Source organism: Nyctereutes procyonoides, unplaced genomic scaffold (assembly GCF_905146905.1).
Source record: "Nyctereutes procyonoides isolate TBG_1078 unplaced genomic scaffold, NYPRO_anot_genome, whole genome shotgun sequence".
NCBI lineage: Eukaryota > Metazoa > Chordata > Mammalia > Carnivora > Canidae > Nyctereutes > Nyctereutes procyonoides.
This window is the reverse complement of record NW_026575147.1, coordinates 11217888-11232682: the sequence shown is the minus strand read 5'-3', so window position 1 is coordinate 11232682 and position 14795 is coordinate 11217888. Positions and strand designations below refer to the sequence as shown.

The following is a 14795-nucleotide window of genomic DNA, read 5'->3' as shown; positions in this document are numbered from 1 at the left end:
CAGGAGCTTCCCAGGTGAAATCTGGAACCAGCCCCCCGCCATTGGAGGCAGGGAAGGGTCAAGGAAAGAGGCAAAGCCACTCCAGACTGGGAGGCAGCAGGGTGAGTAAGCAAGGGAACTTCTTAACCTGTGAAGCTTATCTGGCATGGCAGCAAGAGCCGTAGGTCTCTGCACCCATCTACCAAATCTTCGGTTTACATAGAGGTCTTAACTGGGTTCAGCTTGTATACCATCCAGATAATCTTAACACCATGTCACTAGCTTAAGACTACGCCTGGGGCAGCCTCTGGGAGCAGGGATGGCAAGTGGAACTTACATCCCACCAATCATGGAGGGGGTGAAGAGCCTCAGATTGCCTGGGTTTAGCTCATAGGTCACCTGGTGGGTGGGTTCTCTCATGGCCTCCTCAGCGTCACTGAGCTTGTCTCCGTTACCTGCTGAATCTCCCTTGTCCTCCCTGGGCTCTCCAGTACTCATGCAGTCTAAGGGTTCTAGTGCCAGTTTCCAATGTGCATGTGTGGGTTCCCCTCCATACCACCAAGCAATTCTCTGACACCAGCTGGGCGTCCTATAATTCAACTCAATTCTGACATTGTCTACCCAGAGATAGCTCTGGGTTAAGAGCTAAGTGCTACAGGATCTCTCCTTCCCCTTCCGATGCCAGTCCCAAGTCCAGGTTCCCCTGTGCTTCTAACCAACTGGCTCTAGATGGGACATTCCTATGAACCTCCTGGGGTTTGATTAATTTGCTAGAGTGGCTCACAGAACTCAGAAGAACATTTTGTTTACCAGAACAATTATTATCCAACTTGAAAGCTCTCCAATCCCTGTCCTTTGGGTTTTTATTGGAGGCTTCATTGGCAGTTGAACTTACTCTCCAGCCTGGATCCTCTCCTGGAGGTGGTGGGGTCTGAAAGTTATACAACCCTCTAACCATAAGGTTGGCTCCAGATCTAGCAACCAGATCCTATCCTTAGGTGATTTCCAAAGTCACCTCATTAGCACAACAAAATTCACTTTTATGGCTCTTATCACTTAGGAAATTCCAAGGAATTCATAAAAGGAGCTCTGTGCCTGAAGCAGGGATAATGACCAAACACACACACACACACACACACACACACACACACACACAATTATAAATCACAGTATCCCACCCGTATAGTCAAGCAGGACTCCAAGAACTTCTGGATCCCTAAGAGGACCATAGCTTTCTCTAAAGGTGGAGAGCACTAATGGAGGAACCGTAGATAGGAGCCAGGAATCTTCTCCAAACATCTCCAGCACATCTCAGGGCTGGCCTGCCCCTCTTTTAGAGTTCCTGGACCCAGTTTGGGTGTGTATTGGGCCCCTCTTTTAGAGTTCCTGGACCCAATTTCAATGGGGGATGCCCCCCCCCAACAACATCAACTCAATTCTGACACTATCTACCCAGAGACAGTATCAGATTCCACAGGTTAAGGGTTTAGTCCTACAAGATTGCTCCCACCTCCCACTTTATTATTTTATTTAAAATTTTAAAAAAAGATTTATTTGTTTATTTGACAGAGAGCATGAGCGAGCACAACCACAAGTGGGCAGGGCAGTAGGCAGAAGGAGAGGGAGAAGCAGACTCCCCACTGAGCAGAGAGCCTGGTGCTGGGCTTGATCCCAGGACTCTGAGATCATGATCCAGGCTGAAGGCAGGCGCTTCACTGACTGAGCCCCCCAGAAGCCTCTCCACCTCCCATGTTAGATGCCAGGCCGTTACCTGTGGTTCTGACCAACAAGCTCCAGATTAGAGGCTCCAGTGATCTCCTCCTTAGGTTTAATTAATTTGCTAGAGCAGCTCACAGAATTCAGAGAAGCACTAACATTTACCAGTTCATTAAAAGATAAAATAAAGGATACGGATCAACAGCCAGATGAAGAGATACATAGGGCAAGGTCCTGAGCGAAAGAACTTCTGTCCTTGTGGAGCTGGGGGCCCTGTTCAGTGGCACATGGAAGTGTTCTAGTTCCCTCAGCATGAAGCTCTGCAAAAAGAGATGAAAAAACTTGAGTTTTTAAATAGAGGCTTCGTTATAGTCATGATTGACCAAGTCACTGGCTGTTGGCTAATTCGATCTGTAGCCCCTCTCTCCTCCCCAGAGGCTGTGGCAGATGGGTCTGAAAATTACAGCCCTCTAACCACATGGTTAGTTCTCCCTTCCACGGGGTGCAAAAGTCACCTTCATTAACAATGAGACACCCATTTTACCTTTATGGCTCTGAAGTATTTTCAGGAACTGTGGATGAAGACCAAATCTAGTGGAGAAATGTAGTTTGGTCACCTGAATGATCGAATATATGTTTCTTGTAAATCATTAAATCAGGCCCCGATGCCTCCAACTGGGGTTTCTAGCTTCTGGCTAAGCTGCTCAAACATCTCTCTACTACTGCCATCTGAGCATCTGTGACTGGTGTTTCTTGCAAGTTCTCCTGCACTTACACCCCTCCAAGCTCAGATGCCTGTCCAGCCTCTAAGACACAACTTTTCACACCTGGTCCTTGTCCATAGGGCTGAGCCGGGTTCATGACCATCCCCGGATGCCTCCCCTCTCCTCTGGCTCTTTGTTTCCACGCTCTGTTTGCACTTCATGCTCACCAGCTGGGAACCTGCTGCCTTCTCCTTTCTGGCTAGGACCCCTGCCTGTCTGCAGAGATTGCCAGTCCTTCACAGACCATGTCTCTAAGAGGGTGCCGCAAAAGCCAGAAGGATGGGTGGGAGAGGAGGGCTGAGCCCTGCCTGGTTTAGTCCCCAGCTGAGTACAACCTGGGGGAGGTGGCCAGGAGGTAGCTCTGGTCTGTAGAGTGTCTGGGTTTGTCTTCTCATGCCCGTGATAGCGCTGAGTCACAGAGCAGCCCCAGGTCCTGAGATCCTCTGAGTTAGGGCTTCCCACCTAGGACCTGGGGCTGGTTGCATGGCAGCGGGAGGCTCAGAGAACTGAGGTTGTTCTCAGAGGGAACAGAAAGCTCTGTCAGAAGTGCAGGATTCTCACTGGGTGTTCATCGAGGCTGACATCTGGGCTGGGCCCAATGGGCAGAGCACGCCAGGCGCACCTAACTGAGTTCAGCTCAAACTGTCAAAGCAACCTGCTGAAGGAGTGATGGGAGTGAAGACAGGCCTGTGGGATCCTTGGAAAACCCTGGAAAGACTGAGAGGAGGAAGAAGGCTGCAGGAGGCCATAAAGTCTTGCTGCAGGCTGGCTTTGGACTCCATTGGCCGGGCACTCAGTATTCTCACCCAGATCCCTTCAGAGGTGGCTCACTGCGCTGTGTGCCAGGAGAAGATGCCAAATCTGTCCTCAGATTCTAGACTGAAGGAGACAATACTATCCCTGTGCCGGAGGAGCCTCCAGGCCCGTAGGGATGCTGGACACACATGGAAGAAAGTCGCTGCATACTCACAAATGTACTTTGAGAGCAGCTTGCTAGTGAGGGTGTGGACACCATGCAAACTGTTGGCATTACCTCAATCTTAATAGCCAGAGGCAGATCAGAAGAAGTGAGACCTGCCGGGTCACAAGGAAACATGAACCCCAGTGGTGTGGAGGGCTGGGGAGACAGGAAGGCACTGGAGCAGGGCCCTGTGTTGGGAGCAGGGCCTGGAGGAGGGTGGACACAGAGTGAATGCTTGAATTTCTTTCAAGTGGTTTGAAAATGCTGCCAACCACCCCTCCCTCCGCTCAAGGCCACATCTTACCCTCCCCCAACTTCTTGGTGTTGTCTGAAGGAAATAAGATGCAGACACAGATGGAGCTTTCCTGCACTCATGAGTGTGCACTGGGGGAGGTGGAAGTGGGCTGATCTGGGGTTTGGTCATGCTAACTAAGCTCAGTGTCAGAGAACTGTGGCTCAGGAAGCTGGCAGTAAGCAATGGGGTTGAGCATGATCGTGTGGGCAAAGGACCCTAGAGCTTGACCGCATAACCTGTAGGAGGATCTGCTGAGGTTGTCCTCTGTCTTTGTCTTTGGTTTCCTAGGCCCTCCCAGCCTGGTGGCCAGACAGGACCCTCCAGAGTTCTGTGATATTGTTGACTGTGGACCTCAAGATGGCAGACATGGGTGACAGGTTTACCTGCTCCAGGACAGTGTGTTCTGGTGGCCACATGACTAATGACAATGGTCTTGTAACAGGATGACTGCATGGTGGTGCCAGGGCTGGAGTCTTGAGGAATAGGGCTATCAGGTGGGGTACCTTGATGTGGACAGCCTCAGAGGGACCCTAGGCCAAGGTCACGTGGTTTGGGAGAGCATGGAGCTCATAGACATCCCATAGGAAGAAAATCTCAGCTCTGATTATGTCTAGAGAAGGAGATAGGCAATGAGGTATGACATCACGGTGAAGGTGGGAGGTCCTGACCTGGGTGAGATCCACAGACATGCTGCTATAGATCCCCTATAGAGCTACAGGACTCTAGTATTATTCACCTGTGGTCTTGAAGCAGTGGTCCTCAGAGCCTGTTCTAGGTCCTGGCTTTAGATCCTTTGAAGCTGCCAGGGATGTCCTTGTGGCTCCTTGATGGGTGAATAAAAGATGGCTGGCTCTGTGCTGGGAGTCTCATTCAAGTGCCCAGACCCACCAGGATGTTGCCATTTCCTCAGGAGATTGGTGTGGGGCTCTCGGTATGGGGGTACCTGATACTCAGGAAACCCTGGGAAGGGCTGCCTGGGTCGTCTTCCAATGCCGGGGCTGTTGCTCCTTCCTGTTTCTCCTGCAGGCCTTCCCCTGAGCCTCCATGCTGAGGTGTGGCACCCAGGCCATGGAGTGTGGCAGTCGTTCTCCTGCGGGCCCACCTCTGTGGTCAGCACAGAGTAGATGTACGAAGTCCCCTGGGGTGTGTGGAGGGGCTGGGTAGGCAGGGCCTACTCTGAGAATAAGAAGGGGTGTTCTCCAAGGGAATCTGTTCCTAGCACCAGGGGACCTCAGTCACCAAGTGTTAAAAGAATAGGATGGGGTGCTAAGAGGCAGCCAAGCAGTGTCCCCTCCAAGGTCTTGCCCATCTCTCCTCACCTCAGTGGGGTCCACTCAGACCACTTGATTTAGCATTGTGGCCTGCAGCCCCGCCTGCCGCCCTGATCTCACTGGCTCTGGTTTACCTTTCTTTCTGACATGCTTTATAAGTTTCATATCTATTTCATTTATTATTTATTGTCTATCTCCCCTGCCAAGATGTCAGCTCCATGGGGACAGAAGCCTTTGCTTTGTTCATAGAAGAATCCCCGTATCTTGAAGAGCTTGGCCCTTTGCAGGTGCAACGTATTTATTTGTGCAGGGAATGAATACGCAAATTCATGGAGGAATGGGTCTGGTCCCGTGTGTGTGTGTGTGTGTGTGTGTGTGTGTGTGTGTGTGTGTGGCGGGGGGAACGACACCCTCCAACCTTTCAGATTCCTGCCCAGCTTAGATTGAGCCAAACAATCACCTCATGGGCTGTTAGGCCCTGCACTTGGTTTAATTCTCTGCTATTGCCATCTTGAAATTCCTAATAAAATTTTAACAAGGGACTGTATTTTCGTTTTGCACTTGGCCTCACACTACTTCTGGAGAGTGGGAATCAGCATGAATGGCGAGGGGTGGGGGGTGGTGAGGGGCTTTTTTTGTCTGAGTGAGATTTCTATGATTAGAGCAGAAGCAGGTTTTGAAGATGTTTAACCTTTTTATTTTAAAATAATTTAAGTTTTAGAGAAAAGTTGCAAGAGGAGTACAAAGAATATTTTGTTTTAAACCCTTTGAGAGTAAGTCGCTAATGTCCTGGCCCATCACCCTGAATTTACTGTGTATTTTCTCTGATGAAGGACTTTTTCCAAAGACACCTACAGCTTTCAGAGATTGAGGAAATGAATTCTTTTTTTTTTTTGGTTGTATATTTATTGCCTTCTTAATTTTTTTTACATTTTTAAAATTTAAATTCAATTTGCCAACATATAGTGGAACACTCAGTGCTCATCCTATCCCTCCACTAAGCCCTCTGATTAGTGCCTGTCACCTAGTTACCCCATTCTCAGGAAATGAATGTTGATACAGCGCTACCATCTGAGCCACAGACCCCCATTCGAGTACATCAGTTTTTTCAGCAATGTTCTTTGTAGCAAGAATATCCAAGTAAGGATTATATGTTGTATTAGTTGTTTGTCTTTAGTCTCCTTCCCTCTGGGAGAATTCCTCATTCTTTGACTTTTACAGCCTGTGACCTTGACACTTTGGCTAATACAGGCCAGTTATCCTGTAGAATGTCTCCCCATTTGGGTCTGTCGGAGGTTTCCTTGTGATTAGATTTATTTCAAAAAAAATTTTTTTGGGGGGCACTTGGGTGGCTCAGTGGTTGAGCATCTGCCTCTGGCTCAGGGTGTGATCCTGGGGTCCTGGGATGGAGACCTGCATTGGGATCCCTTCAGGGAGCCTGCTTTTCCCTCTGCTTATGTCTCTGCCTCTCTCCGTGTGTCTCTCATAAATAAATAAATAAAATCTTAAAAAAAAACTTTTTAAAAAAAGGTTTTATTTATTTGAGAGAGATTGAGAGCCCAACTGGGGTGAGGGGCCGAGGGAGAGGGAGAAGCAGACTCCCCACTGAGTGGGGAGCCTGATGCAGGGCTCCATCCTAGGCCCCTGAGATCATGACCTGCGCTGAAGGCAGACACTCATCTGACTGAGCCACCCACGTGCCCCCCTTGTGAATAGATTTAGGTTGAGCATCTTTGGCAGGAAGAGAACACAGTGAATATGTGCGCCCTCGTATTCTAATTAATGTGCTCTTAACCTTGAGCATCTGATTAACATTGCCTTTGCTGGCTTTCTCCGCTAATCACCAATCCATTCCCTTTTCTTTTTTTTTTTATTTTTTATTTATTTATGATAGTCACAGAGAGAGAGAGAGAGGCAGAGGCAGAGGGAGAAGCAGGCTCCATGCACCGGGAGCCCGACGTGGGATTTGATCCCGGGTCTCCAGGATCGCACCCTGGGCCAAAGGCAGGCGCCAAACCGCTGCGCCACCCAGGGATCCCTCCATTCCCTTTTCTAATAAGAATTCTGGGAGGTGACTTTAAATACTCTGGTATTTAATACCTTGTGACTTTAAATACTCTGCTCCTCACCCAACTTTTACCTGGCAGTTTTTACATCCATTGCTGTTTACTTGGTTAGATTAATTATTGTTTTGATTGTTGTCAAGTAGTGATACTCTGAGCCAATTATTTTTTTCTGCATTTATCAGTTGGTATTTCACTATAAGGAAAAGATTTCTTCTGTCCTATTTATTTCTGTGTAGATTAATACATTCCTATTTTATTCAATGGTTTGATCTGCTACTATATTTATTTTCATATTTAAATTGTACCAGATTTGGCTAGTGGGAGTCAGTGAGAATAGTTTTCTATGTCCTTTGGATATGTTTCTATCATTCTTTGAGTATTTCCTTGCTTTCTGGTACAAAAGGGCTCCAGAGTCATCTACTTTCCCTGGCCTAACCCTAGAATTAGTTACTTTTCCAAAGAACCAACTTGCCTTTGGATGAAGTGGGGGAAAGCCCCAGGATGGTTGTCAAAAATTCAGCTGCCTGGGTCCACTCTAGACCCACTCTAGACCCACTCTAGACCAGCTGACTGGAATCTCCAGGAGTCTGGGGTGGCTGTGAGTAGTTCTGGCCAACCACCCCTCCCGACTGCTGCCTTCCCCCACCTGAGTGGGGCCCCAGAAGCTGTTCTTTCCTTTTTGGGCTCTAGGAGGTTAGAGTGTGAGACCCGCTGCCTGCTCAAGTGGCGACACCTGCTGGTGGTTCTCAAACCTGGCAGCAGGCACTGAGGGCGCGCCTTGCTTCCAGGACAGAAAGGGTCTCATTGCCCTCTGGCCCCACCCTGGGTCTCTTGCGATGGGAAGCTGGCTCTGGCTAGCTTCCTTCCTTAGCATTCCGAACCCTGTCCTTCCACTGGTCCTGCCCTCCCTTAGCCTGGCTGCCCCAGTCTGGGGGTTCAAGTCCCAGACCTGGAGCCATCCAGTACGTCTGCCCTTTCTGTCTCAGGACCAGGATTTGCCCCCAGAAGTTTCTGGAATCCCTAATATTACTCAGTAGAGATGTCTAGTGAATGATACTGAACCTCTCAGAGGATATTATGCATTATTAACAATTATCTTTGGGCAGCCTGGGTGGCTCAGCGGTTTAGCGCTGCCTTCAGCCCAGGGTGTGATTCCGGAGACCCTGGATTGAGTCCTGCATTGGGCTCCTTGCATGGAGCCTGCTTCTCCCTCTGCCTGTGTCTCTGCCTCTCTCATGAATAAATAAATAAAATCTTAAAAAAAAAACCCAACCAATTATCTTTATAAAGGATTTGTCAAAACCTGGGAAATGCTTACTAACATAAGTAAAATATAAAAACATTTTAAAAAGATTGGAGAGAATTATATCAAAATGTGAATGAAAGTAGAATTATGGAAATTTGTTTTCTCTTGTATTTTCTTTTTTCTTTCTTTTTTAAGAATTTATTTATTTGAGAGAGTGTGCATAAATGTGCGAGTGAGTGAGGGATGGGGGAGAGGGAGAGAATCTCAAGCAGACTCCCTGCTGAGCATTGAGCCCTATGCAGGGCTTGATCTCAACACCCATGAGATCATGACCTGTGAGATAATGGCCTGAGCTGAAACCAGGAGTCTGTTGCTTAACCGACTGAGCAACCCAGGCACCCTGCATTATTTTTTTTTTTTTCCTCAAGGATTCTGTACACTCTAAACTTTCTTCAATAGAACATATATTATTTTGATCCATAAAAAGGCTGCCCCAGGAGGCCTGCTGGACCTATGGCACCAGGGAAGGCTGGGCCAGACCCCCACTGGTCTAGGAGCTAGAAGGCTGGAGAGCCTGCTGAGGGGCCCTTTGAACACTGTAGGTCTTTTTGGAGGACGGTGCATCTGTGGGGTGAAAACACAGAGCAGGCTTTCCTGGTCCATGAGAATGGAGTGACTAGTCACTGTCCTCTTGGCTGGTCAAAGCTGGAACAGCTGAGGTTGAGGTGGGGGACAGGGGTGCTTCTGGGAGAGAAGAGGGCTCAGAAAGGTGAGCATCACCCTGGGACTCTCTCAGAGGTAGCTGGCACCTGAGCAGAGCAAGGCTGAGCTGCCTGTGGAGAAGCAGGGGAGGGCCCCACAGCTAAACAGAGGGGCCAGGGGGCTTTTTCCTGAAGAAAGGCCTAGGCTGAGGGTTTAAAATCCTGCAGGAGAGGTTGAATTGCTGATCCATTTATAAAAGTTTATGATGTGCTCTATCAGCCATTTTATCCCCACTTGACCCTACGAGGAAGGTACTATTGCTGTTAGCACCCTCATTTTACTGGTGAGGGAAGGGAGGCATGGGGAGTTTATCGGGCTTGACCAACATTGCTCGGCTTCTGAGTGGTGGAAGCTGACTCCAGATTCTGTGCTTTGGACCACCTGACCATGCTGATAGGCCCCTGGGGGTGGCTTTGCCCCAGCTACCTGCAAACCTGACCCCTGTCAGAGCCATTTTCTTTGGTGAAGGAGTAAAAGGGACTGGAAGGATGCTGGCCGGTGGTGGTCCGAGGCCAGTGTACTAACCTGCTGCCCTCTGCCCCCATCTCTTCCAGGCCTCGCTGGTCCTGCAGGTGTCCTACACTCCACTCCCTGGAGCCGTGCCCCTGTTCCCACCTGCTGCATCCCTGGAACCCTCCCCGACTCTGCCTGACATGGATATGGGGGCCGGTGAGGAGCCTACCCTGGCAGGGTCCCCGGGACGAAGTCTAGCAGCAGTGCTTGAGTCTGGGTGTGGGACGCCTTAGTGAGGCTTCGGCCAGCCTCTGCTGCCTTCCCCAGGTTGGGGGCTGCCCAGGCCCAGGGAAGAGAGGACACCAGTGGTTGGGGAGTCCTGAGAGCTGTCTTCTGCCCTGCAGAGAGAGTGCTACTAAGATGAGCATGAGGAAGCCCTCCTAGGGAGGGGCCCTTCGCAGGCTGCTGCTCTGCACTGGGCTCTCTCCATGGGTGGGAGCTATGGAGGGCATGTCTGTGCTGGGGTGGAGCCTGTCCTGCTCCTCAGAGGTGGATGCTTCCCTGCTCTGGCACTTAGTAGACCTTTGGTGATGGCATGTGACAAAAGAACTGGGTTTTCCTTGAAAGAGCCTTGGGCCGATGGCAGGGGACATGAGTTCCTTTCTTTGGCACCAGGTAGCTGTGTGACTTTGGGCTGGCCGCTTTCCCTCTCGGGGCCAATAGTCTATCATTTGTGAAATGAGCAGACTGAGTTGGCAAGTTCCAAGGTTGCCTCAGTTCTCTTCACCTGCCTCTGCTGGCCTTGTCACAGAAGGATCCCGCCCAGGGTGCTTGGTGTGCCAGTATGAGGGCTGGTGAGACCCCATGTGGCCCAGCCTGCTGGAATGTGCAGGAAGCTGCACAGATGGACCAGGCGGGGACTTGGCCATGGGAAAGAGTCTGCAGTTTCTCTCCCCATGGAGGGAGCTAGAGGCAAACACTGCATTAACACCCGAGCAGCCCCTGGTGGGGGTGTACCCTAAGCCTCGCCTGCCCAGGCATCTTGGAGCTCCACGCTGGCTGAGCTTGGACATAGAGAGGTCAAACTGGACTGGGGCACGGGTTGCTGGGGAGGGCAGGCAGTGGGCAGAAAGAAGGGGTGCTTCGGGTGACAGAGTGAGGAGGGTGAGGGGTCCGTGTGCTCTGGGACCACCTTGGAGGTGGGTCTGTCAGAGTTAGGGTTCGGGCCACTCAGGCAAGGATCCCCAAAGTGACAAATTCCCAGTCCTTCCTAGCAAGTTGGTGAGAAGGGACAGTCTCTGACAGACATGGGAACTGTTCCAATTTTGTACCAGACTGGGTCAGGTAGGGAGAGCAGGCTTGGGGTGGGGATGCCCTAGGTTGGCTACCCTCACCCAGCTCCCTCCTCCCCTCCTGGGGCTGTGCCCTTGCCCATGTGCCAGGTGGGGGACAGAGCCGGGCTGAGACTTGGTCCCTGCTCAGTGACAGCACCGTGGATACAAGATACTCTGGAAAGAAGTGGCTGGCCCCCACGGGTGAGACGCGGGTCAGGCTACCCCGATCCTGATCCTTCCACCTGTAACAGGCTTGTCGCTGCCATCTGTCAGCTCATGAGCGTGGGGCGAGGTGGCCAGAGGGGCTTATCCGGCAGACGTGGTGGGGAGGGCTAGGGCCATTCTGTTTCCTTCCTGTTGACTAACTGGACAGACTGCCCTCACGTTTCAGCTGTTGGAAGCTCTTCTTCTTTCTCCCTTATCCATCCCAGCTCACTGACAGGAGGGGAGATGGGTGGTAGAGCTTGGCGCCCAAGCCCTTTGGCTCCTCCATTGGCTGGGCAGGGTCCTGGGCTCGGGACCAGAGGGACTAGCCCTTACTAGCACCCTCTCTGCCCAGACACAGGAGGAGAGGAGGACACTGAGGACCAGGGGCTCACTGGAGACGAGGGAGAGCCATTACTGGATCAGAGTGGCGTCCCAGGCCCTGGGGCTCCCACCACCCCGAGGAAGCCACCTTCCCATCCGCTCCCCTACCACCATGGTAGCAAGAGGAAAAGAAGTGCTCCCGCAGCCAGAAAGCTGCTGTCCGACAAACCGCAGGACTTCCAGGTAATGGGCTGACTCTCTGACCACAGTCTTTTCTTTTAGCTAATGTCTGTCCAGCCTGGGGCAGGTCCTAAGGGCTCTCCTAGGCTGGAGACTGGGGTTTCCCTGGACCCCTGGGGGAAGATGAAGAATGAGCAGGCCCTGGTTTAGTTCTTTAAAAAGTTGGGGGTAGGGTGGGGATCCCTGGGTGGCTCAGCGGTTTAGTGCCTGCCTTCGGCCCAGGGCGTGATCCTAGAGTCCCAGGATTGAGTACCAGGATCAAGTACCGGGATCGAGTCCCATATCGGGCTCCCTGCATGGAGCCTGCTTCTCCCTCTGCCTGTATCTCTGCCTCTCTCTCGTGAATAAATAAATAAAATCTTAAAAAACAATAAATAAAAAGTTGGCAGTGGGGGCAGCCCCAGTGGCTCAGCTTAGTGCTGCCTTCAGCCCAGGGTGTGATCCTGGAGACCTGGGATCAAGTCCTGCGTCGGGCACCCTGCATGGAGCCTGCTTCTCCCTCTGCCTGTGTCTCCCTCTCTCCCTCTCTGTGTGTGTCTCTCATGAATAAATAAATGAAATCTTTAAAAAAAAAAATTTGGCAGGGGCGCACTGCAGAGATTCAGCATATCTTTACATTTGTTATGCGTTTTCCAACTGGAGTTTATCTGGCCAGCTAGCTTTTTGCTACTCATAGTGTGGTCCTTCGACCAGCAGCAGAAGCAGTACCTGGAAACCGGTTGGGAACGTAGACCGACAGCTCTGTGAGTCAGAATCTGCATTTTAACAAGATCCCGAAATCTAAGCTCTGTCTGGCTCTCTTTTCTTTCTTGATCCATTCCCTTCCTTATAGCCATGGATTCTTTGGAAGGCCACATAGAATTTGAACTTGTTCAAGCTCTTCACAGAATAAAACTGTTAATATTAACCCTTTGGCATGTTTTACTTTTTAAAAGGTTTATTTATTTGAGACAGAGAGAGAGAGAGAGAGAGAGAGCACGTGTGTGTGAGCAGGGGGAGGGCAGAGGGAGAAGGAGACAATCTCAAGCAGATTCCACGCTGAGCATGAAGCTTGATGCCGGGATTAATCGTCTGGCCCCAAGATCACAGACCTGAACCAAAACTGAGAGTTGGATGCTTAATCACCTGAGCCACCCAGGTGCCCTAACCCTTTGGCATATTTGAATCCAAAATCCATCCCATTTTATTTGCATTTTATTTTGGTTCTTTGCTTATTCTTTTTCTTTTCTATGAAATTTCCCATGTTGGTGGAATCGCATTTAGTGATATTGAGCTCTTCAGAAGTACTTTTAAAATTAAAAACAGGAATCTTAGCTTTTCACTAAGTGCAACAAATTATAAAAATACATTTTAGTTCTAAATCGTGGTAATTTAAGCAAAAGTTCTAGCTGTAACCACTGTGTATTTGCCTGAGAGACAAAATTCTCACATTATTATTTTTAGTTTAGTCTCAATTCAAGTACTTACTGCCTTTTTTCTCCTTTGAATATTAATATAGGTTTATTGTAAAAAATTTATAAAATACAGGAAAATGAAGAGAATAAAAATCATGGATCTACCTTCCCATTGTTATTAATAATATATTTTTCTATAGTTTGGCTTTTAAAAAGAGAGTGTTGATTGATCCATCAATAAATCACCTCTGATTAAACTTAAAACCAGTAAACATCTCATTTTTCTATGAAAATTGTCCTAATATTTTAAAATCCCATGTTTTAAAATATTTTGCCTTGGGGCAGCCCAGGTGGCTCAGCGGTTTAGCGCCGCCTTCAGCCCAGGGTGTGATCCTGGAGACCTGAGATTGAGTCCCACGTCGGGCTCCCTGCATGGAGCCTGCTTCTCCCTCTGCCTGTGTCTCTGCCTCTCTCTCTCTCTCTCTCATGAATAAATAAATAAAGTCTTAAAAAAAATAAACATTTTGCCTCAATTTGGAAGCACAGATATTCCCGAAAACTTTCTTTACTTAAAGTTCAGTGGATAAAACTCTCAATTTATTTCTCAGAACATGAGAGAACATTGTATCTCATAAAGCACAAAGTAGGGTCACTTCTCTATAGAAGGTCAGCCTCTGAGGGGACTGTCAGTGAAGAATGTCCAGGCCACCTAGATGTGTTGGTGTCAAGGGGTCTTGAGGGAGGCCTTGTGCCAACAGCCACATGAAATGATCTGGGATCTAGGTCCTTGGCCCAAGCCTGGAATTTGATGCTGGGAGCTTGCTTGGGGCACCATGACAGCTCTTGCATGGAATTATGGAATTTTATAGATGCAAGGGACCTTGGTAGGAAAATACGACTGTTTATGTAATGCTCTTCCTCATATCTTGTTCATGCCCTTCCCCAGAAGCCTGCAGTGAGAATGGCCCCTGAGATTTCCAACTCTCCTGGGGCCTGACTGCTTACCCTCTTCGTCCCACTCATTCCTTCTCTTGGCTTTCAGATCAGAGTGCAAGTGATCGAGGGGCGCCAGCTGCCAGGGGTGAATATCAAGCCTGTGATCAAGGTCACTGCTGCTGGGCAGACCAAGAGGACACGGATCCACAAGGGAAACAGCCCACTCTTTAACGAGGTAGGAGGTGCTGGCTCTTAGGACTAGGACGACAGTGGCCCTTACAAATTGAGAGTGCATAGCAGACATCCCACAGTCCATTTGGTTTTTGTAGAGAGTGTTAACTCTGTTGACACAGAGATGTGCTGGGTCCTGAGTAGGTTATCTGAGAATGTGGAAGAAGAGTTCTAGCTCTTATTCCTGCCTTGGGCTCCCAGAGCTCCCCATCTCTGACATGCTGTAGGCCCAGCCACCCACCCTGTCCCTGCGATGACAACCTCCATGAGGTTAAGGGTGGGATACCCCAGAACTTGTGGAATCCCCAGAGCTCACTGGGTAGAGCTCAGTCCACACTTCTGTGTGAACAGACCTGAAGGCGGGGGTTGGGGGGTGGTTGACCCTCTCCTCAGTCCCTGGGGGCAGCAGGCACTCATTTGTTTCCCTTTGGCCCTGAACCACAGACTCTTTTCTTCAATGTGTTTGACTCTCCTTCGGAGCTGTTTGATGAGCCCATTTTTATCACGGTACGTCTCAGCAGTCAGCATTTTCTGTGGGTTGCATGTTCACTCATACATATGTCACCATGAATGTGTGTATGTGTGCACGTCAGTGTGTGTGTGTGTGTGTGTGTGTGTG

The 14795-nt window shown here is 49.7% G+C and overlaps 1 protein-coding gene across 22 annotated transcripts in view; it reads left to right on the top strand.

Annotated features, from left to right (window-relative positions):
• The window catches only part of DYSF (dysferlin), a 215386-nt gene that overhangs the window by 48331 nt on the left and 152260 nt on the right, over positions 1-14795 (top strand). For 11 of the 22 annotated variants that reach the window (XM_055312229.1, XM_055312244.1, XM_055312236.1 and 8 more), the window contains exons 5-9: positions 9615-9729; positions 10956-11048; positions 11407-11618; positions 14052-14180; positions 14621-14683. In XM_055312229.1, coding sequence (XP_055168204.1) covers positions 9615-9729; positions 10956-11048; positions 11407-11618; positions 14052-14180; positions 14621-14683 — 612 coding nt within the window. The remainder of the gene's footprint in view (positions 1-9614; positions 9730-10955; positions 11049-11406; positions 11619-14051; positions 14181-14620; positions 14684-14795) is intronic. The other 11 variants (XM_055312238.1, XM_055312250.1, XM_055312246.1 and 8 more) reach the window with 2 other exon arrangements.